At 43.7% G+C, this 26709-nt stretch overlaps 1 protein-coding gene across 2 annotated transcripts in view; it reads left to right on the plus strand.

The window, feature by feature from the left end:
• Positions 1–26709, plus strand: part of Dgkd (diacylglycerol kinase delta) — a 92337-nt gene that overhangs the window by 5252 nt on the left and 60376 nt on the right. The window contains exons 1-3 of one of the 2 annotated variants that reach the window (XM_029539060.1): positions 22675–22761; positions 22905–22973; positions 24146–24226. Coding sequence is in view for 1 of the 2 variants with exons in the window: in XM_021198877.1 (XP_021054536.1) it covers positions 22651–22761; positions 24146–24226 (192 nt within the window). In the remaining variant the exon portion in view is untranslated. Of the gene's footprint in view, positions 1–22650; positions 22762–22904; positions 22974–24145; positions 24227–26709 lie in introns of those variants that run through there. The other variant, XM_021198877.1, reaches the window with a different exon arrangement.

The following is a 26709-nucleotide window of genomic DNA, read 5'->3' on the forward strand; positions in this document are numbered from 1 at the left end:
AGGCGGATTTCTGAGTTCGAGGCCAGCCTGGTCTACAGAGTGAGTTCCAGGACAGCCAGGGCTACACAGAGAAACCCTGTCTCGAAAAACAAAAAAAAAAAAAAAAAAAAAAAAAAAAAAAATTTTTTTTTTTCCCTGTGCTAAATAAGAGATGAAGCCAGATCCTCATGTGGGCTAGGCAAGTGCTGTACCATTGAGCTACACTTGCAGCCCCTATAAATGTTCAAGTGTTCCACAGACTTTACTATGTATAACATCACATATATAGGGGTCCTGTCCCTACTAGACCAGTTAACCCTACCTAGATGGAGAAACTGCCTCCCATCAATGAATGGAATCCTCATTCATCAAGGTTCAAACCCAGAAAATGATAGCTGCCATCCCAAGCTGTTTTGGTTGATCTTAGCAAGGACTCCAGGTCTTGACATGTTAAGTGTTATGCCAGGCACTTGGTGTTTTCTTGAACAGCAGTAGCTTTCAGGGAGGTTAGGCAGGAGTCCAGACACAAGACGGTAGGACAGCCATGAGGTTAACAAGAAGAGGTGATGTTAATGAGGCCAGGGTGCTTTGAGAAGACATCAGGGTGAGAATCACCTAAATACAGGGAGAGCTGCCAAGGACTGCTTGAGGAAGTGACCTTGGCAAAGTGTGAGGAGAGATCAGAGGGAAGCGGAGAGACTGATGAGCCACATTGGTGAGTGCAGTGCTAAATGGCAGGGTCTGATGTGAGATACTGGCTAGGCTCTGGAAGGACCATGGCCCTTGATGAATGTGAATGTGACATTGGAATTGCATTTGCCTTTGGAATTAGGACTGGGGTCTGTAGTGGGCATGGTGTCTTTCCCCAAATCTGACCTGACCCAAACCTCAGACATGACCTTATAGAATCTTTGCAGTTAGCTAAGGATCTTGAATTCAGGGTGAACTCTGATGTCTGATATCTTTATAAGAGGAACTTTGGACCCAAAGACTCAGAGGAAAAGGTAATGTATAAACAGCTGGGTACTGGGGCCAGCAAGATGGTTCAGCAAATAAAGCACTTGCTGTGTAAGCCTGACAACCTGTTTGATCTCTAGAACCCACCTAAAGGTTGAAGCAAAAAACTACTTCTACAGGATCGTCCTCTGACTTCCAGACACAAGCAACCCCTTAAACAAACAAACAAACAAACAAACACACAGAAGCAGCTGGATACTGTCACAGCCATCAACCCCACAGTGCCTAGGGAGCTAGAGGGGTCATGCTTGGAATTGCTGGTGGGGCCAGCAGAAGAGAGGTGGCTCTACTGACCTGGCTTTCTGCACTGTGACAATACACATCCCATCTTTTTAGCCTTGTAGGCTATAGGGCTTTGTTCCAGAGGTCCAGGATGTTAGCACAGGGTATAGTAGGGCTGACACTGAAGGGGCTGGGGGACTGACTTTTGTTGTGGAGTGCCTCTGGAGGGCTGAAGCGTCAGGCTCAGCCAAAAGGTAGGAATCCTGGGTGGATTCTCCTATTTAGGTTAGGACCCTCAAAAGCCACTTGTAAGGAATATTGTGATGCAAAAATAATATCATGGAAGACCTGTTTGAAACCATCATAGTCCCATGAAGTCAAAGCCATGCTAGAGTGCCAGGGTCTGAGGTTCCTCAGAAAAGCACCTCCAGGATGTGCACAAGTCACTTTTTAACACACAGTAAAAAGGTTACACACAGGGAGGCAAGGCTCCTGAGATAAAACCAACAGTCACAGGATCGAGAGATAGCTCAGCAGTTAAGAACACATTCTGTTCTTGGAGAAGACTCAGTTCCTAGCACCAATGTTAGGCAGCACCAACTGTCTATAAGTCCAGCTCCAGGGATTGTGGGCACCTGCTGTACTGGCTAATTTTGTGTCAACTTGACACAGGCTGGAGTTATCACAGAGAAAGGAGCTTTAGTTGGGGAAATGCCTCCATGAGATCCAGCTGTAAGGCATTTTCTCAATTAGTGATCAAGGGGGGAGGGCCCCTTGTGGGTGGTGCCATCTCTGGGCTGGTAGTCTTGGTTCTATAAGAGAGCAGGCTGAGCAATCCAGTGGAAGCAAGCCAGTAAAGAACATCCCTCCATGGCTTCTGCATCAGCTCCTGCTTTCTGACCTGCTTGAGTTCCAGTCCTGCATCCTTTGGTGATCAACAGCAGTATGGAAATGTAAGCCGAATAAACCCTTTCCTCCCCAACTTGCTTCTTGGTCATGATGTTTGTGCAGGAATAGAAACCCTGACTAAGACACCTGCATTCATGCGCAACCTATACAGATGTGAGTGCACACACTTAAAAAGAAACAAACTAAATCTTAAATTCAAAACAACAGGCAACCAGCTATCAATGCAAATGGACATTGCCTGTATGTTCAAGCAGTTAAAAGATCATGAGGATTTTGGCAGACAACCTGAAATTATACATAAGAACCAAATGCAGATTCTAAGACTGAAGATTGTATTAAACAAAACTAAGCAATCAGTGGAAGAATAGACACACATAAAACTGTAGTACAAAGGAAATAGCCACAAGGAAGCCCAAGGACATGAAGAATGGAATTATCTGGGGCCGGTGAGATAGCTAAGAGCTATCTCCAAGCCCAATGACCTGAATTCAATAAGTCCTACGTTGTGAAAGGAAAGAACCAATTCTAGAAAGTTGCTTTCTAACCTCCGCATGCATATCACAGCACAAGCTTTCCCCCCTCCAAATAAATATGTAAATATAATTTAAAATAAATATATAAATATAATTTTAAAAAAGGAAACATCTGAAGAAGGTCTGACTTATGTTTGATTGTCATGAGAGGAGACAGACTTGAGCAAAAACAGGACTTGAAAGCGTAACTGTTAATTACTGTAGCCAATAGAAGGCACTGTCCACATGAAAGGCACACACAGGCACTGCCTATGCAGTGGTGAAAGGTGTAGTGATCAGAAGTCATTGTTAGAGAGAAACCTCTCTGGAGAGTGAGGTTAATAGCGGTATTCTTAACAAAAAGCATAGGACCCAGAAGTTGGTTGAAATTTAAGTACTGGAAGAAGCTGAATCCAAGGATTCTTTATGAAGCGAAACCATCCCCTAGCAATGAGCTAGCCCCAGGTACTATGCACCCAAGTAAACAGTGTGTTGAAGAAGGAAACATTGAAAGATTGTTTGTTCGTTTGCTTTATCTAAAGGGAAATGATCTCAAGTGAAAGGTTAGAATTGTTGGGATAAAGAGCAATGTGCAGGGTGTGTGTGAAAAGACCAGGTGGTTCTTGCCTGTGAGTATTAACTCTGACTTTGGGTTTAAGAAACATAGAATTAAACACAATAATGTCATGAAAGTCAGAAAGGTAAACTGTAATACTATTCTTTTTTTAAAAAAGTTATAGAATGTTAAACTAGCTAAGGATAAGAGTCCTAATCTGTGTAGTAGTTCTGAAATAGCCATGGACTGTGTGATGCTGTATGTAAGTCAAGGACTGGAAAGTGATATAATAAATTCTAGGAAAGAAGGCAGGAAAAGAGAGAAAAAAGGGATACTGAACAGGTGGGGCAAAAAGCAAGCAAGCAGTAAGCCAGGAGTGTAAAGTCCCAGTGTGTCCATCAGCTGTGCTGGATGTGAGTGAGCAGGAGGGACTCAGCACAGAAGCAGAGTGCTCGTGCTCGTTCTCTCTCTCTCTCTCTCTCCCAGTGTGTCCATCAGCTGTGCTGGATGTGAGTGAGCAGGAGGGACTCAGCACAGAAGCAGAGTGCTCGTGCTCGTTCTCTCTCTCTCTCTCTCTCTCTCTCTCTCTCTCTCTCTCTCTCCCTCCCTCCTTCCCTCCCTCCCTCCCCCCTCCCCCCAGCACTCTGAGTCTGAGTCCAGCTCCACAGAACTCTAAGTGGATTTAAGTTTCAGCTAAGAGAGAGTATGTAAACTAAATTAATCTAAGCTATTTATTTAAAATGACACATTTAAAACACAGATGTAAAGTGATTGAAAATAAAGGAATGGAGAAAGTAATGCAAAGACTAACCAAAAAAAACTGTGTTAGCGTTAATATCCAATAAAGTAGGCCAAGGCCAGAGTTATCTTATATAAAGGTATTATACTGATAAATGAGTTTATAAAAGGTTTCAATAATTAAAAACTTGTAAGAAACTTTTAAATACCTAATAATACATCTTAAAGTGATATAAAAGAAAAATTAACACAAATATAACAGGAATCTCAAATATCTACAATATGGTGGCACACCACCCATAGCACTCCCTTGAGAGGTAGAGGCGGGAGGGTCAGAAGTTCACTGTCACCCACTGCTGCATAATGAGTTTGAGACTAGCCTGGGATACTTGAGACCTTGTTTAAAATCAACATCAATAACAACACCCCTTCTTCCTCCCTAAATAATAGGATTTACTTTTTTGAGACAGTGTCTTGCTATGTAGCTCTTGTTGGCCTCATATTCACAGCAGTCCAACTGCCTCAGCCTCCTGAGTGCTGTAATTTCAGGTGTGTATCACTGCACACAGCTTCATAGTGGAGTCATTTAATGTATATGTTTCAGGTGGTGTTAGGGCAAAGCAGACCTGGAAAAGAATGTACGAATGTAGCAGAATTAAACAACATGGCACATGGATAGACTATTATACCTAACAAACACAGAACTTAGTTCTCAAATGTATAGATGCACTTGTCAAAATTCCTCATGTGCTGGCTACAAGGGAAGTTTCAGCAATGTTCACAAGAATGCAACAGAGTATTTTTTTTTGATAGCAGTGGAATTAAATAAGACAGGCATTAATAAAAAAAAATCCTGAGAGTGTATCTGGAGATGTAAGAGTCCTAAGTACTTTGTGGATCAAAGAAAGCTAGAAATACTTTTTGAGTTGAATGATAGTAATATATGTATGTGTATGTGTATATATAGTTGTAATTCCAATACTCAGGAGGCTGAGGCAGGAGTGTGAGTTTGAGGACAAATGGGGCTACAGATCGAAACCTTTACTCTAAAGATAGAGAGAGTCCTGATCATCTAACAACCAGCCAAACAACCAAACTAACAAAAACCCCAAACCAACTCAACCAGCCAACCAGCCAAGCAAGCAAGCACAACATTGATAGCATATAGCTGGAGTCACGTCTAGAGGAAAAGTCCCATGAATCACAGTGGGCACTAGAAAAGAAGACATGTTGGAATTCATTGAAATTTGAGGAGCAATACATCAAATCCAAAGAAAATGGAACAGCTTGTGTAAAGGAGGAGGAGGAGGCTGGAACAGGAAGGGAAGAGAGAGGGGAGGAGGCTGATAAAGAATGTGCAGCAGTGCTATAACAGGAGGGGACTTTCAGCTGAAAGTAGGTACAGGGATAAGGCTGGAGAGCTGTGTTGGAACCCACTTAAGAGGTAAGAAGTCTGATAATAGGATCCAGATTAACAAAATGGCTCCAGCTGTGTCATGGTTGCTTGAAAGGATGCTGCCAATCCCCAGGGTAGGGATGATGGCAGCCTGTGACAGGGTGGATGGAGTTAGCTGGGTTGAGAGAGAGGTAAGAGGGGACTCTGTTGGCTTGGTATGGGTGCTGGGGAAGAGGAGGTTGATGACTCTGATGAGGCATGGGGGACCTTTTCTGAGGCAGATGCCTCAGAGTGAATCAGGACCACCTTGGGGATTTTGCTCTCATCACCTCCAACCCTGTGTGCTATCCTGGATTAAGCCTTACCCTCCTCTCCACCCAGCCCCAAATCACCATGTGGCAGCTATAGGGGTGGTTTATCCCAGCCTAGAGACAAGTGTGACAGTGGATTAGGCTGTCAGAGCCAGGAGGAGGGGCAGGGAAGACAAGTGGGGAGAGGGGGAGAGAAGGAGAGGCGCTCAGTGAAGGCTGGAGAAGGTGAGTGACTTGGTTTGTGGGCCATTCCTAAACACCTCAGCAGACACTGTGAAACACCATAGCTTTCCTCTAACACATCAGGTCTTTGCACTGAAACATGCTAACACACTACCCTCAGACATCCAGATAATTTTTACACTCCCCTGATTGAACCCAAGTGTGTTTTATACCCCCAATCCCCCATGACAGTAAATGCTGACGAGGTAAGAGCAGCTGTCTTGTAAGGACTCTGTCTGATTGCTTCCTTATGAGTGTTTTCACACTGTTCTTTTATCCTTTGTTTCCTGTAACCTGGAAATGAGAGGTCTCCAAGACTCCTTAATACTCAGGCTGGCATTTGGGGAACCTTTGATCATGGGAAACTCTGAACTGTCTTGTAGCCCAACTGAAGCTGTATCTGCCATCTAGTCTCTCTGAGATGTCATCACTAGATGTTTTCATGGAGGTGTGGACCTTTGCAAATTAGCAAGTTCTCTAAGTGGTGCTTCCTAGGCATTGTACAAATGTTACTTTCCAGCCGTCACATACCAGGTTTTAGCCTTTAAGTGTGTCTGAGTGTGTAAAATGGAGAGTTCTCTGTTCTGTCACTTGCTCCACATTTGTGTTGCTGTTGCCTCCCCTAGCCCCTCTTTCTGCAGATTCTCACCATGTATGCAGTCCAGGCTGGCCTCAAACTTGAGGTCCTTCTGCTTTAGTGTCCTAAATGTTAGGAGTATAGGCATGTGACATCTGGCCAGTCATGGTTTTTGCTTTAAAATTTTATTAATTTTTGATTTTGAGATGGGGTCTCATTGTAAAGCTCTGGCTAGCCTGGAACTCACTACATAGACCAGGTGACTTTGATCTCACAGAGATCTGCCTGTCACTGTCCCCTGAGCACTGAATCAAAGGTATGCATCACCATACCTAGCTGCTTTTTATTTAGAAATTTTACTTATTATGTGTATGTGTATGTGTGCACAGGCTCATGTGTGAGTTAGAAGATGATTGTTGGTAGCTGGTGTTCTCCCTCCACCATAAGTTCAGTTTACTCACTGAGCTGTGTTTCTGACCTGACAGGTGATTTTTTTTCTTTCTTTTAAATAGTGTTTTCTATTATGTAGCCCTGGCCCTCCAGAACTTGCTACATAGACCATTGTGGCAGTTGTTGATTTTGATGCTCTCATTATTATCTTTTTTATTTCTGAGTCAGGCCCTTTATCCCAACTGTGATCTTAGCAGGCTTGCCATCTTGAGGAGAGATCCCCTAGAGTTCGAATTTGTGACAAGGTGCATTCCTTGTAGTGGAGGTGGTGTGCTGGTGTATGACACTACATCTTCCCTCCTGTGCTCAGGACAGGAGTTCCTAATGGTCCTGGCACTTAAGGCTTGTGGGCCTTTCTTACCCTTTCTGCACTGGATTGAATTTACACTGGGAAGAGTCTGGCAGCATTCTCCTGAGTCCCTCGTTGATCTCCTGCTGTATCTCCTTGTATTTCTACAGTTCTTCCTGTTGGCATATTGGATGGTCTTGACTTCATACCACTGTATCTCTGGACCTTGCATGGTTATGCCTCCTCTCTTGATTTAACCTGCAGTCTTTAGGGAGCCTCAATTTTGTTTTATACTGCAACTGATACCTTTGTTTATTGTACATTTTCCTCATTAGCCCTTCAACTTGGGTTTTAATTCTGCCATGTGATGAATTTTGCTTCTTTTTCCTCATCTTGGCCGTTATCTTAGCTTGCTGTCTTTTAAATTTTATCCTGTTCTCATTTGATGTTCCCTGTCCTTTGAAAAATGATTAACTTTATTTCTTTTATAAAGGCAGTGTCTTCCTGAATCTTACTAATGAAGAGAAGCACGTGTACACATTTTCACTCTCTCTCTTCTTGCCTTTTTCTCTCCTCTTCCCTCCTCCCTGTTTCCTCTCCCCCACACCCTTCCCTACCATCCTCAAATGTAACCCAGGGTCTCTCTCTTGTTTGGCAAGCTGTCTACTCCTGAGTCACTCTAAAACTCAACAGCATGCATTTTCTAAAACAGCTTTCTGTTTTCTATAATAATTTCATAGTCATGTGGATGCTGGGAATTGGACCTGGGTCCTCTGGAAGCACAGCCAGTGCTCCTAACCACTGAGCTATCTCTCCAGCCCCACATAAGATTTTGATTTTAGAGAAGTCTCATGTTTTTCTTTTGTTGCTTGTTCTTTTGGTGTTATGTTTTAAGAAGCCATTGAGTCCTATGGACTTCTGAAGCTTTATTGTTGTAGCTCTTACATATGTAGTCTGACTGTTTGGAGTTAAGTTTTTTAATCTGGTGTGAAGTAAAGTCCATGGGGTATTCAGCTGTCACAGCTCTCCAGCTGCAGTCTCAAGTTCAGTGTCCCAGTGAAAGTGTTTTCTAGGAAGAATTTGTTGTCTTGACACTTGGAGGTTATTGTTTGCATGTATTGTTTTGGTATAGGGTCTCACTGTGTGGCTCAGCTGGGCTCTCTTGATCATTTCCCTGGGTCCACCTCTTGAGTGACATCGAATCAGGCTGACAAATAGAGGGTGTTTTTTAGTGGTGGTAGTGGTGTTGTGATAGTCTTGATCTATAGATCAGATTGTTCTAGAACTCATTATGTAGCTCAGGCTGGCCTTGAACTGGTAATCCTCCTGTTTTGTTCTCCCAAGTGCTGGGATTAATGGTTTGACTCCCACAACAATCAAAATATTTAGAAGGAAATCTCTGCCCTTCCCCTTTGAACTCTGAGAATAGATGCTTGACTCAGCTTTTGCCTGTTTAAGGTTTGAAATAACATAGATGTCGTTAGACCTAGGGATGTGCCCCCTCCCTCATTTCCACTTTTAGTCTGTTTGCTCTTGAGATCTTTATAGAAATCTGTTGAGTAAAGGGCCTTTGGGAGTGCTATTGGTCTCTTTTCTGTGTATGCCTGGATGCTTTCATGCTGTGAGTGAACAAATAGAACCCAAGGTTGTCAAGGTTATGAAGTGTGTGTTTGCTCAGCATATGTGAAACTATGTGCTCTATCTCTAGTGTCAAACCAGACCAAATCAACCAAAGTTGCAAATAGCTTCATAGTAAGCTGGGTGTGGCAGCACACATCTTTAGCTCTACCCCTTGGGAGACAGAGGCAGGCAGATCTCCCTGAGTTCAGGACTAGCTTAGTCTATGTAGTGGGACCCTGTCTCAGACAAACAAAAAACTAACAACAACAAAAAGATGTCGAGGGCTGTAGAAATGGTTGAGGGTTATATATTGTCCTCAGGACACATATCAGGTACCTCACAACTGCCTGTTACTGTAGCTCCAGGAGACCTGACACTTCTGTCATCTACAGGCATGTGTATAAACCCATACACAGACACAAACATACATACAATTAAAAAGAAAATAAACATTTATAAAAAACAATTCATTAGACCTTCTCAGTTGATTATCAGTGAGTCAAAGATATAGCTGACTAGTACTAAGTGCTGGCCTGTGTTCTCCTTCTCTCCCTCTCTCCCTCTCTCCCTCCCTGTCACTGTCTCTGTCTCTGCGTGTTGTGTACTGATTTCACCTTCACAACCCTGTCAAGGTTGAGAGGATACTGGGACACCTGGCCCCAGTCACACAGCTGGAAAGCAACAGAACAACTGAATGAGTAGCCAGAGCAGGTGTAGCCTAGTGCAGCCTGCTGTGCAGGTGACTGAGGAAGGCTGGAATGGGATAGTGCTTTGTGCTGTTGGGGAACAGCAAGGCAAAGTCAATACAGAGTGGATTTTAGCTAAAAAACAGTATTTGGAGGGGAAATGATATGGGGCTCCTGGTGTGTGTATGTGTGTGAATTTGAAGTATTGTTAGTAAACTGTTTTCCTGCATTTTTCTCCTAGGGACATGTGTTATTTTATCCTAGAGAAAAAGGTGCAGTCCTTCAGTGAAGGTCTGAGTGATGAGTGGAGCCTGGTAGTGAGTGTATGACTGTAGAGTGTTATAGTCCCTGTGTGGGAGATGGAGAAAGATTCTCTTCTCTGGAACATTCTAAAACACAACCAGACCTGGTATATTAAAACACACTGAATCCAGTGTAACAGGGAACCAACTAGAGATACCATCAGATGCAGTTTGTAGCCAATTGAAAGTCTTTATTCCAGCTTTCTAAAATTACACTCAGATATTTGGGACCCAAGAGTAGCATTGAGTGTTTAGATTAAGGGGTTTTTAAGGGCGAAACCACATCCTGGTATCTCACTCACTTAGCAGCTGCAGGGGAAGATTTGCACAGACAGGCAATTTAACAGAAGCTAAAATAAACTGTTAGCTGGGGCATTTTGACCTTAGGTTCCTAGAGTAGAGTTGGATAATTTTCTTCAGGGCTCAGAATGCAAGATGGAGGAACCTCTGTATTGTTTTGCTCTGTCACATTCCCTGCTAGTTCTATAGTCATGAATCAAATCATCAACTTTTCCTAAGAACCAATAGCTTAACTGAGCTTATTCTCTGATGTAGTTGGCCTTCCAGTTGAGATGCAGGATCTCATCATTATCCTGATCAGAATAAGAATTAATAGGCTAGCTAATGCTGACAGTAAGGTGGTCAGTCATGGGGACCAAGCAAACAGACTGATACCAATTATCTGATCTATGTCTCCTTTTTATCTTCCTTTGAGTTTTTCTTTGACCATGGTTCCCCTAATTAGCCATGATTAATTGGCATGGAAATAGAAAGTTTCACCTAAGGCCATGTAAAGTCCTTCCTGTTTTATAAAAAGGGGTCAGGACTGCAGGACTACACCCCCCCTCCCCCCCAATAAGAGAGTCAACTTGATGTTCCAGCCTGGAAATAGAATTCCCCAAATGGCTTCAGTCTGAGTCTATCTGGGATCTCAGTTCCCTAAAGATTTGATTTCTAGCTACCAAGACTGAGGTTCCTATGGCAGTTACTAACGCTGGCTATTTCTGCCTCTACTAGACTTGGGACCAGAGTTAGAACACATTTGACCATTGTTAACATTGAGTCAAGGCCAATATGAACTCTCCTTTCTTTTGCATTATAGGCATATGCCAGAGAGATAACATAGACCAGTATATGTAGGGTCAGGGTGTGACTTTGTAGTGAGTTGGAGGAGGTGCATTTAATCAAACAGTACAAGCAAACCAGATAATTTGAAGACATGATTCGAATCTTGTCCTTGGCAGAACGACTAACCATTGGCAGGGCATGCATAACATTGTAATCCTCGAAGGCCTTTTTCTTGCCAGTCTCCTCTACAATCTGATTTACTGATCCATGTCCCTCCCCTAGATCCATATTGTTCCACCCCTGGAAGGGACATAAGAGAGCAGAAGTCTACCTGAAAGATAGGGTTTCCATCCCTTGTTTTTCTGAGTTCCCATGTTCAGGTTTAGGGCTAATGGGGATAGTAAACTCTTGTCAGTCTTACCTTTAAGGGGTCTAAGAACCAAGTACTCTGTCCTCAGTGGCTTTTATTTTTTATTTTGTTTAAATCTCCCAATGGATGATACCAGCTTCTTTGACAGCAATTGGAGTGGTGAAGATAACTGGGTAGGGTCCTTTTCAGACAGTTTGTGTAGTCAGGGATCCTCTTTATCCAAGTCCCATCACCTGGCTAGGATCGGTGATGGAATTTGGAGATAGGAGATAGCAGGTGTCTTAGGGTTTCCATTGTGAAGGGAAACCATGACCAAGGCAACTCTTTTTTTTTTTTTTTTTAAAGATTTTATTTGGCTTACACTTCCAGATCCCATTTCATCATCAAAGGAGTGAGGACAGGAACTCAAGCAGGGAAGGAACCTGGAGGCAGTTTTTTTTTTTTCTTTCTTTCTTTTCTTTTTTTAAGGTTTATTTATTTATTATATATAAATACACTGTAGTTCTCTTCAGACAGCTACCAAAAGAGGGCATCAGATCTCATAATGGATGGTTGTGAGCCACCATGTGGTTGCTGGGATTTGAACTCATGACCTTCAGAAGAGCAGTTGGTGCTCTTAACTGCAGAGCCATCTCTCCAGCCCCCAAGGCAACTCTTACAAAGGAAAACATTTAATTGGGGCTGACTTATAGGTTCAGAGTTTCTGTCCATTATCATCATGGCAGGAAGTATAGTAGTGTCCAAGCAGGCTGGAGGAGCTGAGAATTCTACGTCTTCATCCAAAAGAAGCCAGGAGCAGACTATCCTCAGGCAGCTAGGAGGAGGGTCACAAAGCCCATCCCCATAGTGAGTGACACACTTCCTCCAACAAGGCCACTCCTCCTAATAGTGCCACTCTTTGGGGCCAAGCATATTCAAACCACCAAGTAAGATTCCCTTCACAGTTTGATCACTGGCCTGGTGAGCTTCCTACAAATCCTTCAAGGACTTGAAAAGGGAATGATTTAGACATTTCTCTCTGGGGAATAGCTTGGAATTTGGGAGTGCTGTGGTCTTTCAAACATAATTTCAAAAGGAATAAGCCACTCCCGATAAGGAGTACATCAGGCCCTGAGCAGGGCGGAGGGGAGGAGGTTGATCCCCCCCCCCCCTTTTTTTACTCCAGTTTTCAGGATCAATTTGATCAGAGTCTCCTTAAGAGTTCTATTCATTTTTTCTACCTGATGTGAGCTCATACACAGTGTAATTTCCAATTAATATTTAATATCTTTTTCAGATTTTGAGACAATTTGGTCATGAAGGCTGGGCTGTTTTGGACCAAAAGGTAGGGGCAGTCCAAACTTTGGAATTTTTTCTAAAGAAGTTTCTTAGAAACTATTGATGTATAGGGTAGTCCTTCATCCATCCTGAGAAGCTGTCTACAAACACTCGCAAATATTTATAGCACAAAATAGTAGGCCTGATTTCAGCAAAGTCCAGTGCCCACTTTTACAGGGCCATTTCATTGAGTCCAGATCCTTCCTACTTTCGGATTTATCTGAGCCACAGGTGGCACATCTAAAAAGTGGCGTTTTAATCCAAATTTGGAACAGCAGCTAGGTAGGTGGCTTGGTGGAGATCCATAACCAGTTGCCTTCCCAGACTCAAGAGAAGAATGGGTTTGCTGTCTAGTAGCATGCACCATCCATGTTATCCTGTGTGGTCAGTTCTTGTTTTGCTCAGACAGTTTCACCTGGGGTATATTCCAGGTGCTCCAGCAGGGCTACTAAGAGTTGGAGAGTCCCCCTTGGTTCTAGAGCTACTTCTTGGGTGGCCATAGCAGCCATTTTTCTGCTTCTGGCTTCTGGGGAATCCCCATTTTAGTGTCTTTTGCAATGAACAACAGCCATCCTCTTGGGTAAGTAGATAGCTTCCAATAGAGCTAAGATTTCTTTTCTCTTTTGGATTTCTTTTTCTGTTGAGGTTTACAGGTCCTCTTTTCTTTTTCTTTTCTTTTCTTTTCTTTTCTTTTCTTTTCTTTTCTTTTCTTTTCTTTTTTTTTGATTTTTCGAGACAGGGTTTCTCTGTGTAGCTCTGGCTGTCCTGGAACTCACTTTGTAGACCAGGCTAGCCTCGAACTCAGAAATCTGCCTGCCTCTGCCTCCCAAATGCTGGAATTAAAGGTGTGTGCCACCACTGCCCGGCAGGTCCTCTTTTCTTATGTAGAGCCCTGTGGACATAGGCCATTGTGAAAGCATATATTCTATACAATATGGTGATAGTATAAGTGTTACAGCTCTGAGGGGGAGGCTTCCAATGTCTGCTTTGGCAGAAGTTTTTCCCAATTCAAGTGTTACAGCTATGAAGGGAAAGGTATCCTGGAATCAGGAGCCAAAGAATACCACAAAGTCATACCGTACAACAGATCTCACACAAGAGATTTATTGGGAGGGGAAAACTCAGGAGGGTGGCTGCCAGTAAGAAGCAGCAGAGAACTGAGCAGAATGCAGGATTTATATAGGGTTTCTAGGGAATGTGGCCTGAGATTGGAGGGATTATGTGACCTGATCTTGAGGCAACATTGGCTGGCTACTCTTGAGTCTCAAAGGGTTCAGTGTGGCTGTCAGAGTAGTCTAGGGGTGGAGCCTGTCAGCTATAGGTTTCTAGTGTGGGGCTTACAAAGGAAGTCTGCCCAGGCAGGGAATTGCCAACAGATAGCTTGGTCTTTCCTCCAGTGGAGTGCTTGAGTCAAAGCTAAAAGCTCAGCTCACTGAGCTGAGGATTCCCCTGCTTAAAGAGTTATATCTGATCCTTTCTTGGACAAAACTGCTCCCATCTGTAAACAATACCTGGTCTGGTGTCACCAACGGGTCATCAGTTAGATCAGGTCTGACAGACTGGATCATGTCACTAGCTTCAAGATAGTCATTTAGGGGATCTGCAGGGTCATCATTTAGCAGGTGACTGGCAGGGTTAAGGGTTGATGCCTTGTGGAACTAAATGTGGGATTGATTGAGAAGTGGGGCTTGGTATTGGGTTACCTGGGCATTAGATATCCATTTCTCAGGTCCTCAAGAGGTCCTCAACAAAGTGTGGGGCTGTCAGGAACAGTTAGTGCCTTAAAGTTAGTTTGTCAGTTTCTTTTACCAGTATACTCAGTCATCTGCCTGCAACCAGGTCAAGACTCTTGGACAGGTACGTCACGGGTCTTTTTCTAGGGATCTAAGATTTGTGTGAGGACCTCTTAGACAATGCTTCTCACCTTATCCATATACAAGACTTAGAAATGTTTGGAAGGGCCAAGGCCAGGACAGACAGTAGGGGGTTTTTCAAGTCTTCAAAGACTCTCTGCTCAGTGTTGGCCTGTTCTAAAATCTGTATACCTTGATGCTGTCATAGAGGGGTTTGGCAATTTCAGAAAAATCCCATTATCCATAGCTGGCAGTATCCAATTGCCCCCAGAAAATCTCATACTTTTTTTTTGAATCAGAGATTTATGGGAAATTATCCACTTACCTTCCTCTAGGTTGTAGCTTAGGTATGTGAGCTGAGGGACACACAGCTGAGTCTTCTTGGCTCAGAGGGTTTCTAAAAGGCCTTCTGTCTACATTCCTCCTCAGTAGCTGAAGCTATGAGGAAGTCTTCTACATACCTCTGTCTGGGGTGGCTGGGGCCAACTGTAAAAAGTGTTTTTGTTAGGATGGAAGGGTATCCTGGGACTTGGAAGCCCAGGGAAGGAAGGGCCTGTCATTACTTTGACAGCTTTCGTGGCTAGGCTGGGGAGACTCTCCCCTGGGAGCTGCAGCACCTCTGCTGAGGAGGCTTTCTCTCAGAGCTATGTGGTTCCTGAGCTCCCATGTTTTAGGATGGCTTCTATTGGGACACTGACTCACCTCAGAGCTGTAAGGCTCCTGAGCTCCTGTGTTTCAGGATGCCCTTCCACTGGGATGCATTCTCCCCTCAGAGCTGTGTGCTTCCTGGGCTTCTGAGTCCCAGGATGCCCTTCTAGCTGAGCAGAAACCACTTAAAATCAGACCAGGGGAGTCTGATGATGTCTTACACAGATCCCAGACAAAGGACCTAAGGTCACTTCCAACTTCCTCTCTTGTGTTCTAACCAGATGGTACCTCCTACAGACCAAATTTACCTCTGAAAGTGTTCAGACCAAATGACTTTGGACCCCCCCTCCCCCCCCTTTTTGGGTGGTGGCTTGGTGCCTCTGGAGTACTTGGTGGTGATCAGTCAGGATTTTTCTGGAGCCTGGAACATTTCAAGTTGCCCTCTAGGTTGTAGAGATCTTGCTGGGGCCTCCAAAATAGAGGAGCCCAGGAGATATAACCACTCAGACACGGTTTATAGCCAGTTGAAAGTCTTCATTCCAGATGGCTGGGTCTGTACTCACCTATTCAGGACCCGCATTTTTAGAGTAAGTGCTGAGTTTTTGGAGTAAGGGCTTTTTAAAGGTAAAAATCACATCTGGATATCTTAGCAGCTATAGGTTTTACTCAAGCAAGCAGTTTAACAGAAGCTAAGCTAAGTGGCTAGCTGGAAGGGGAGGTTTGTATAAGCAGGCAGTTTAACAGAAGCTAAGTTAGCTGAGGCATTTTGATCTTAGATTCCTAGAACAGAATTAGATGCTCTTTGTTTAAACTTTTAAATTCTGTGTTGGAAATTAATCTAAATTTATCTAAGCAGGGAGTTGAAGGTCTTGATATAAATAGGATCTATTTTATTTTAGCTGGACAGTCAAACTATTTGACATATGAACACTGTCAGTATCTCCTAGATACATTATGTCAGTGTCCCTCAGAATCTGAAGGAACTCAAGTAGTCTATGGAGAAATAAAACAGGAAGGGGACTTAGTCAAGTATTGTTTTTTGGGAAGCAGATTTTAAAGTAATTCTCATATTGCATAATCCTACTTTCCTGTGCTCTGCACACACTTGAAAGAAGGCTGGAAGGATGTTATCTGAGAATATGAGCAATGGCTGGACCCTGAGTGTGGCAACTAAATTAGAAGCAACTTCCCATGCAGAAGAATAGCTGAAAGGTAGGCTGTTTCACTTGGTGCTTTATTTCCAGCTGGTGCCTGTAAATGAGTGAGAGCAGGCCCTCAACTTCTACTGTTTGAACATGACAGTGACACTCCATGGGACCCTGAAAAACAGTTTTTTTCTTCTCTTTTCTTTTCTTTTCTTTTCTTTTCTTTTCTTTTCTTTTCTTTTCTTTCTTTCTTTTTCTTTTTTTTTTTTTTTAGGGGTGGGTGGGTGTTTTGAGACAGGGTTTCTCTGTGTAACCCTGACTGTCCTGGAACTCACTCTATAGATCAGGCTGACCTCAATCTCACAAGAGATCCACCTGCCTCTGCCTTTGTCTCCCGGGGGTGTGCCACTGCTGCCCAGAGAAAAGCAGTTAAAAGTTCTGTGTGCTGTGCTTTAGAGGAACTGCGGAGGACTACTAACAGTGCTCTTGACCTCTGACTTTTGCCTTTTTTCCTATTGGACTTTTTGTTTGTTTGTTGTTTATTTGTGAGAAAAGGTATCATTATGTAGGTGAGGGAGATAGCCCTAGGATGGAGGTCTATATACTTGCAAACAGATTAGTCATTGTCTGTTCCATGAGGGTGGATATTCTGGAAAGGGTTTCTTCAGAGACAGTGGCATTTACCTCCAGTCTCAAGTGCAATAGTTTTTCAGCTGGTGGAAAGAGGAGCTGAAGATTCATAGGTCTCTTTAAAAGAATGGAGGTGGAGGGTTGTTGCTGTGAAGGGCCCTGGGCTCGAGAGGAAAGACGTATGGGGAAAAGCATACCCACATTAGATCTCCCTTTGAAACCTGGTGGGCCTGTGACTGAGTGTAGGCTCTCAGTTGTAAAGGTTATTGGGATCTCTGGGGGAGCTTTATAAACATTGCCTCCTTAGGTTCCTTAACTAATTGATTTTGATTTCTCAGGAAAGTCCCTCAGCTGGGGACAGATGAGGCTAGTGTTTCTCAGAGCCTGCATGCCAGGTAGTTCTATTGGTGCTTGTAGTTGAAAGGCACTGGGTGAGAGGATATGGCAGCAGGATAGATGGATAGAGCCCGAAGAAGAGTGATTCCCTCCTTCCCTCCCTCCCTTCTTTTTTTTAAGGGGTGGGGACAGGGTTTTAGCCCTGGCTGTCCCAAAACTTGCTCTGTAGACCAGGCTGTCCTTGAACTCACAGAGCTCCTGCCTGCCTTTGCCTCCCAAGTGCTGGTATTTCAGATGTGAGCCACCACATACTCAGAAGTTCAGGTAGACTGGGAGAAAGCAGTGAACTGCATTCTAACCTGGTGCCTGGGAGGCCAGTCAGGTGCTCTGGAGCACACTTTGGTCCTGTTTTTCTTGTGTACAGTATTGGAGATGGAACCCTGGGGACTCTCCCTTGGTAAGCAATAGCTTTTTCACTAAACTCTGTCCCCTCACACTTTGAGAGAAATGGAGAGTAGTAACTTGAACTAGGCATGGGTACATGCTTGGAATCCTAGTGCTTAGGAGGCAGAAGCAGCAGGATATGAAGTTCATGTCCACAGCTTCAGTTGCATAGTGATTTGAGACCAGTTTGAGTTTTATGAACTCATACCAAAAAACAAGACCAGAAAGGAGAGGGGGTGGCTGGGAGGAGAAGAAGGAGAGGGAGGATTGATTGAGATTGATCAGAATTTAAGCTCTAAGTGTGCGACTTATTCTGGAAGAGGGACAGAACCAGTAATATGTGGTAGCCACTTAGAAATGAGGGTACTTTTACTTACGTGTGTGTGTGTGTGTGTGTGTGTGTGTGTGTGTTATGGAGGTTGGGGAATGTGCCACAGAACATACGTAGTGGTCTGAGGACACCTTGTGGGAGCCACTTCTCTTCTTCCACCTTGTTAGTCCTGGAGACTGAGCTCAGGTTGCCAGGCTTGAGAGCAAGTGCCTTTTTCTGCTGAGCCAGCTATCTTACTGGCTCTGAAATTTCTCTTAGCTTTGATGCTATTTGAGTCTAGACACAGGAAACACAGGCTAAGAGTGAGTGACATGGCATAGGTCCGTGAAGAGAGTGGCTTGAGATGAAGTCTATTCCATGTGGCTTGGACCCTGTCGACAGCATTCAGTACTAGGTAGAGTGGACAGTGACCTTTATTAGACAGAAGTGCACTGGACTGCTCATTTATATTAGGGCATTAGCATGGCTGCTGTAGCACTAGGCATTGCATCTGTGTTTAAGTCAGAAACATGGAGGAAGGGGAGTTTTGAAGCTGCTTGTGTTCCTTTTTTCTAGAGACAGGGGAGCCATCTTCATACACCAGCTCTGTGACTTTGCCCAGGATGGAGGAAATGGTGGTGAGCAGTGGGGAAGGCCCCTGTAACATTCCTGTGCCACTGAGATCTTGTTAGCAATGCCAGGGGACAATCTGCTTGATTGTGCTGGTGGATATTTTCTGTGACTACCAGATGAAGGACAGGCCCCTGCGCAGCGGGCTCTGCGGCTGAGGATAGGAACGAGGCACTTCCCTACTCTTACTACAAGTGTCTGTGGAGTAGGGGCTTGAGGATGTGGTCACTCTTAATACTGGTGCTGTTGGAGAGAAACCAGGGCATTGGCAGAGGTGAAATCGGGTTCTCTTTGGTGAGAAAATAAAGCTGTTGACACTTTTCCCAAGTTGGTATTTTGGAAGTCTTTAGAAAAAAAAGTCTATGTAGTGTTGCTCTTGTCACATGGACATTGTCCTTCCTATGTGCGTCCTGGGTCTGTGTGGCTAATCACTCTCTAGGATGGTGGCTGTCCAGGTGTGCCTTAGTCTACACTCTTGCCATCAGGCCCTCAGTGTAAAATGTTGTATGTGTCCCTAGTTGTTCATTTCCTTAATGTCCCAGTAGACCATGATGAGACCAGGTAGGGGTGCACATAGCTTTGAAGCACATGGGCTTGTTTATGGTATTAGGGCAGAGGAAGTTGTTATGGATATCCATGTTTGTGTAGGGGCATGTGTATGGTTGTGTACAAGGAAGCCAGAAGACAACCTTGGATATCGTGCCTCAGGCATCCCATCTTCTTTTCTTGATATAGGGTCTCTCACTAGGACCTGAGCTTCACAGATTAGGCTAATTTGGCCGGCCAGGAGCTCTGGGGGAATCACCCAGTCTCTACCTTTCTCCAGTGTTTGTATTACAAATGTGAACTACCACTTCAGACTTTTTACGTGGACTGTGTGGTTTGAACTTGGGTCCTTGTATTATGCTGCAGCCACTTTACAGACTGGTCATTCTCTCCAGATACCCTCTTTTACTTTCTTCCGCTGCCTGACTCATTCGTATGTATGTATGTATGTATGTATGTTTGTATATATATATATATATGTATATGTATATTTTAAAATTTTAATTGTGTGTGCGCGCACACCTGCATGTGAATGAGGTACCCCTGGAGGCCAGAGACATCTGATCTCCCAGTCATTTGTGAGCTGCCTGATGTGGGTACTGGGAATTAAACATTGGTCCTCTGCAAGAACAGTACCTGCTCTTAACTTCTGAGCCATCTCTAGCCCCCGTCTCATAATTTTAAAGCGAGCTTCTGAGTCTTCTCTCTCTGATGTGGGCCATGTGACCTATGCGACAACAGCCAAGCAGTGATATGTCCACTCCTGTGGGTTCTGTCTGTATACTAAGAAACAACTTTGAGTAACTCAGGCTTATGTGCTCTGACCTCCTTAAATATTTCTGCAGAGAGACCTTGCACACGCACACCTGTACCCTATGCCCTCACACCCTACTGTATACCTCTTTGCTCTGTGGCCTGAACTGTTGTCCAAGCTATTGCTTGCTCTGTGTCTGTGTTTGAAGAAGAGAGGCAGGAAAGAGAATACATTGCTGAATCCCCTCCCTGTGCCTGTCCCTTACTCTCGCTGGCTCTGTCTGTGGTGGGGAGGGTCTGCCCGGCAAGCAGCATTTTCTTCTGGTACCTCTTGCAGGCTTCCTTTGCAAAATCCAACACGTGGTTTCAGGGTGCAGTTTTCTTGACCACTTTAAAAAGTTATTGTGTTAGATTGAGTTTTTAAAAATATCCTGTAGCATATCTATAGTACTCAGAGCATGAATCAGAAGACAAATGCTGTTTCTGAGAAAGCTTCAAAGAAATAACTGGTTTTTATCTTTCTCCATCCTTTTCCGCTGCAAACCCATCAGGGTCTCCTTCTGAGCATGCCTGTTCTATAAATAGAACAGCAGGTCTCTTTGGGCAGCCCAGGCTTGCAGGCTTTGGTCTACTTACTGAAACATATTTTTGTGACTGTGTGTGTTTGTCTGTGTATATGGGTGATGGCGTAGATTGTGGTTTAATTTTGCTTTTTTTCCTCTTTTGTATGAATAACTAGCAGCAGATGCAAAAATACTTTTGTATCTCTAATGATAATTTGTGACTTTTCTGGGTTGGCCTGTTGGTTTTGTGGCCTTATTTTTATTTTAAAATTTGTACTTAGGAAAGAAATGGAAGCAATTTCTTCCCCTTCCAAGGTAAGGAAGCTGAATTGGGTGAGGAGGGATCTCTAAGTGAGTCCTTTAATGTCCACAGGAGAGGTTCTCTCCGTGTGCTTCAGGCATGCATGGATGGTTATGTATGGATGTATTTAGCAAGAATGCCATCCATGCAAGCTTGGACCTGGAAAGGGTACTCGGAATCAAAGCTGGTTATAGCTCTTCCATACTGCCGATTGGCTTGTGTCCTGGCCTTAGGTCCTTGTTTTGCTGTAGTGGTGGTAACTGAATGTGCTTCTTCCTTGGTTTGTGACATCATGCTATGTTTCCCTTGATATTTTTTAACTGCCTGGAAATAGGGTAAGTGATGCTTTCAGAAGTAAGAGGTGAAGGTAGATTCTCAAGAGGGCAGCTGGTATAGTACCAGGTAGGTTCCACAGAGTACATTCTCGTGAGTCTGTGAATAAATGTGAGCACGTGCATCCCACCCAGCCTAGAAGGTGCCTAAGGAAAATGCCTTGCTTCAGGAGGAGGAGAGGAAATCTCAGGCATCATATAATGGCCCGTGCTCTGATGGTCTGTGGACCCCGAACCTGGTTCATTGTGTTTAGGGAGTGAAGGAGCTGGGGTTTGGTTTAATATTTTTTTTCTCTCTCTACCTTTCTTCCCTGAGATACAGGATGGTGGAAACTTAGTTATATAGTGTGCTGTCTTTTTATTTTGGCATGTTTGGGTGACCCAAGGTTTCCGTGTCTTGATTACTCTGGTTTTATGTTAGGAAGTTTAAAGTATCCTCAAATGCCAGGTGGTGGTGGTGGCGCACGCCTTCAATCCTAGCACTTGGGAGGCAGAGACAGGTGGATTTCATGAGTTTCAGGGCAGTCTAGTGTACAGAGTAAGTTCCAAGACATCCAGGGCTACACAGAGAAACCCTGTTCCAAAAAAACTAAGAAAACTTCCCTGTCTCGAAAAACTTTTTTTTTCAAATGTCTAGGTGCTTCATACATACACTATTTTAAAAGTTGTTTAAAGGTCAAAACTGCATAACTATAGTATAAGGAAAGTGCTGAATATGGAGTTGAGTTCTTAGTCTTCTGGATATTGTTTATTGTTGTTATCTTTTTCTTTGCTGTGCTGGGGATGGAACCCTGGGCCTTGAGTGTGCTAGACAACCATTCTATACTGAGCTATAGCAGGCCTGTTATTAGTTTTAACTGCATTTCTGACTGTGTGTGAGTGGCTCAGGGCATCTTGCCATTCCGTGAGTGTTTGATTTCCAAGCAGTAAGTTAGGATCAGTGTTCACTGGGAGCCAGTACACGGGACTATGCTCTGGCTTGCTGTTATCTGAGCAGGGGAGTTCTCTAGGGAGAAGGGAATATTTCCTGTAGTATAATGGGCTTGTCAGTATCATGGGGGTGGGGGAGCGGAGAATAGAGGGGACAGAGATGAGTGTCAGATGGCTATGTTGACCTCAGAACCATGCACAGGGCTGAGTAGAACACAGGCCTAGAGCCACACTGAAACTCAGAGCAGTGGACGTGAACAGTTTTGGCAACAAGATCCTGAGAAATGGCAGGAGGCCAGAGAACACGAAGGCAGGGCCAAGAATAGCTGAAAAATACCAAATGCTGAAGCTGGAGAATGCACTGATCTTTGTTGTCCCCAGCTGCTACTTCCTGGAGTCCCTCAAACCTCAGTTTCCCCTTTGCTAATCTGTTGGGCATGGTTAGGAAACACCTCGAGTCTCCAAGGCATGGTCTGTTAGAGAAATGGTATGCCCCTTGCTTCTTCCTTGACAGCACAGTGCTTATATGGCCAATGTTGAGGTCAAGGTCTGTGAGAGAGTAAGAACTGTTCTTCTGGTAGGCCGCTTGGCCCCTTAGAGGCACAACTTGTTCATCAGTCACATCAAGCTGTTTCAGGGTGATGGTCACCTCAGAAATGCAGCTTACAGTGTGCTTCTGTGCTTTCAGACCATCCTCAAAGAAGGCATGCTGACCAAACAGAACAACTCGTTCCAGCGATCCAAGAGGAGGTACTTTAAGCTTCGAGGGCGAACACTCTACTATGCTAAAACTGCAAAGGTGAGGAACCATTAGAGGAGCCACATTAGGAGCTCAGTACTCATGCACAGGATAAATATTTGCATACCAGTTATTTCTAGGTAGGGTTGTTTGTTGTTTGTTAGTTTGTTTGTTCATTTTGGTCATATTGGAATTAAACACAGGGTCTTGGATGTGGTATTCACAGTCTACCACTGAACTACAGCCCCATCTCATCTGGCTTATAATAAATAGTAGGTGTCAGATTTTATTTATCACTAAGCATGCTTTATTTCTCATAAAAATTATTTCTGTTCATTTCCCCTTTCTCTGGAAATGGAAAAATGGTCACATAACTAACTATATTACAGTTAGTTTCCTTTCAGAAAGATGGGAACCACAGGCTCGTGAATCTTTTTTTATGGGCTAAGAGCTACTCTGGTCATCGGGCATCTTAGTGTGTGAACAAAAATATGCAGGTCTTTATCTCTAGGCTTCCCAGCAGCTGGCCCTGGGTGGTGAGTTCCCGGCTGTGTTAAGACTCAAAGCTGGACTCCTCAGGCAGGTGTCAGAGGAGCAGCTGGGATGTTGCTGTCAGTCTTCAAACCCCAGTGTGCAGGCTGGGAGGCCTAACATGGCTCAGTGTTGGTAGCAGTTCTAATACTTGGGCAATAAGAAAAGTCTGGAATGATAAGCATCCCTAGAGAGTTAGTGTGCTGAATGAGGAATGGAGCAAGGCAGCATGGTTAGAAGGGTTCTCACCACAGCCATGGCTATTTTAGTCCTATTGATGGGGGTGGGGAAGGTTTTCTTAGTTGTCAGTCTTTCTTTCAGGGATTCCAGCCAGATAGAGTCATCTTAGAATAGAGGGAACAGTGAAATAAACCGGAGGTAGGGGCTGTGGCTTGGGCGTTAGTGGGGAGAGGAGTAGAGGCTGCCCCTAGGACTGGCTGGACTCTGCAGGACTAAATTCTTCATGGTCTATTCCTTGGCTTTCTTTATGGTGGTGTGGGTTTATTCTCGTAGGGTCTGTCTCTTGCCCCTACAGTATTTGTTTTAGTTGGAACTTTTTCCCAAATATGTTTGCTGGAGAAACCCAAACCAGAGGGATCCTCTACTCTGGATCCTGACGGCTGTCTCATATCTAAAAGGGAAGCACAAGAAAGAAAGGTCAGCATTGGTGTACATACCCGCTAATGAACTCTGGCATGAAAGCCACAGACTACCTGTGATCCATGCTCTTTGGGAGAGGCAGGCAGACAGGTGGTTGCATGAATTTCACATGGTGTATTGATCAGATGTTGAGGTTTCAAGGAACTTGAACCGAGCTTGTAGGTGTGGTTGGGGAGAATCTGGGCAGCACCACCAGTGCTTGGATGTGCTTGCCCTGGCTTGCCTGAAATCCTCTGTTTGCATCTCTCTCCAGTCAATTATATTTGATGAGGTAGACCTGACTGATGCCAGCGTGGCAGAATCCAGCACCAAAAATGTCAACAACAGTTTCACGGTAAGATTCTAAGCCACACCTTTATCCTTCTCCAAGGTTACTTTTCTCTCTAGTTGGAATGTGGCATGAAGTACTTCAGAGTTTCTCATCCCCTTCCCCATTGATTTCTGGTAAATGTTGAATTTCATGCTGAAAGCAGTACTGTGGCTGGAGAATAATCAGAATATGGTAATGTAAGCACAAAGCAAGAAGGTCCAAATGAAATGTTTTTAAAGTTGCTGCTTATATATTAACATTTTTGTACAGAGGCTTGCTTGCTTCTTTTTCTTTCTCTTTCTCTCCCTCTCCCTCTCCTTCCTTCTTTTTCTTTTTGGTTTTTGAGGCAGGGTCACTCTATATAGTTCTGGTTTCCCTGGAACTAGCTGTTCCAGGCTGGCGTTGAACTCACAGAGCACTAACTGCCTGTCCCTGCTTCCCAGTACTGGGATTAAAGATGTATAAAGGGTTACATCACCACACCTGGCTTATTTTTTATGGTAATTTGGGAACACCAGAAAAGCTTATATTAAGAGAATTGAAAAGCAACTATAATTCACTCTCTCACAACATAGACTATTAGTATTTTGATATTCTTCTTTTTATTTTATATTTAATGCATTTGAACACTTTCCTTTCCAAATCTGTAACAGTTATGTAATTATTTTTTCTTTTTTTCTTCAAAAGTTTTAAGACCTCAGAGGCAGCCAACCACTCACTCTGGTGTTACCTTTGTTCAGTCTTTTCCTGTGTCCTTCTTGGAATTAGACTGATACTTTTCTTTCACATGTCTTTTTCTCTTGAAAACTTTTGGTGACTCTTCTCCCATAGTTGATCTAAATGTGTGTATTATTTATATAATGTTTTCTGGTAAGACTGTACCTTTGGCTTCACAAGTTGACGTTAGTTAGCAGTATCAGGATCTGCTCTAGTGGTGACGCTGGAACCTTTAAGGCAGCTTTTTCTATTACTAAGCTAGCTCATATGCGCAGAAAGTATTTGCCCCTAATTTCTCAGATTATCCCTTTCTAACTCAGTGAAGGTGGGTACCATCCTCATGTTAAGAGACTGAAGATTTTGGGTAGGAGTTGGTTTGGCATCGTTAGGTGTGGATGAATTGTTGATGCTTGTGTTGGACCTTCTGTATTTTCCATTGGTGTAATGGCTGTGGGCTTTACCTGTGGTCATCTAACTAGCTGGGCTTTCCTCGTGGCCCCTTTATTTCCACTGTCCTCCATTAATTTTGTTGTTTACTCATTGACTGGGGAAAGGCATTTAAACCATGTAGGTCAGTGGTTCCCAACCTTTTAAATATTGCAATCCTTTAATATAGTTCCTCATGTTGTAGTGACTCCCAACCATTAAATTACTTTATAGCAGTAATTTTGCTACTGCTATGAGTTGTAAAATGTAATGTAAATGCCCGATATGTAAGATATCTGATTTGTGACCCTCAAATGGGTCATGACCCACAGTTTGAAAACCAATAACATAGGTGATCTGTTCTTGGGTTTGTGGGTTTTTTCCTTCCTTGAGAGGTTTCCTGTAGTTCAGGCTAGCCTGGACTTGATAAGTAGCCAAGACCAACTGTAACCTGTTGATCCTCCTGCCCCACCCACCTACCTTAGCTGATATTATAGCCATTCACTATTTTGCCTGGCTTGATGTGATATTTACGTTTTGTTTTGTTTTGTTTTGTTTTTCAAGACAGGGTTTCTTTGTCCTAGAACTAGTTCTGTAGACTAGGCTGGCTTTGAACTCACAGAGATCTATCTGCCTCTGCCTTTCAAGTGTTGGGATTAAAGGTGTGTGCCACCATTCCTCAGTGATTCATTTACTTTTAAATTTTATTTTCTGTAGTACTTGGAATTGACCCAATGGCTTTGTGCATGCTATGTAGGTGCTCTACCACTCACTGAACTATATCCCAAGACACTTTTAGAGTTTTTATTTTTTAAGTTATTTTTTATTTTATGTGTGTGTGTGTAAGTGCCTATGCATACATATATGTGCCATGTCTATGCCTAGTGGGCATCAGACTCCTAGAAATTGAGTTACAGGTGTTTGTGAATTGCCATTGTAGGTACTGGAAATGGGGTCTGGGTTCTCTGAAGGAGTAAGTGCTCATAACTGCTGAGACATTTTCCCAGTCTCTTTTTGGAGTTTTTAATAGGAGCACTTGATCGCCGTTTGGCCTGAGACTTACTTTGCAGCCTAGGCTAGCCTTAGTCTTCTGATGTCCCTGCCTCAGCAGTTTGTATGTTGACATATTGGGTATTTGATATCACACCTGGTTTATGTCATTGTTGTCACCATTGTTGTCTTTTAAAACAGCTATTTAGCTGGGCATGGTGGCGCACGCCTTTAATCCCAGCCCTCAGGAGGCAGAGGCAGGCGGATTTCTGAGTTTGGGGCCAGCCTGGTCTACAGAGTGAGTTCCAGGACAGCCAGGGCTACACAGAGAAACCCTGTCTCAAAAAACCAAAAAAAAGGAAAAAAAAAAATAA

This window comes from Mus pahari, chromosome 5 (assembly GCF_900095145.1).
Source record: "Mus pahari chromosome 5, PAHARI_EIJ_v1.1, whole genome shotgun sequence".
Lineage (NCBI taxonomy): Eukaryota > Metazoa > Chordata > Mammalia > Rodentia > Muridae > Mus > Mus pahari.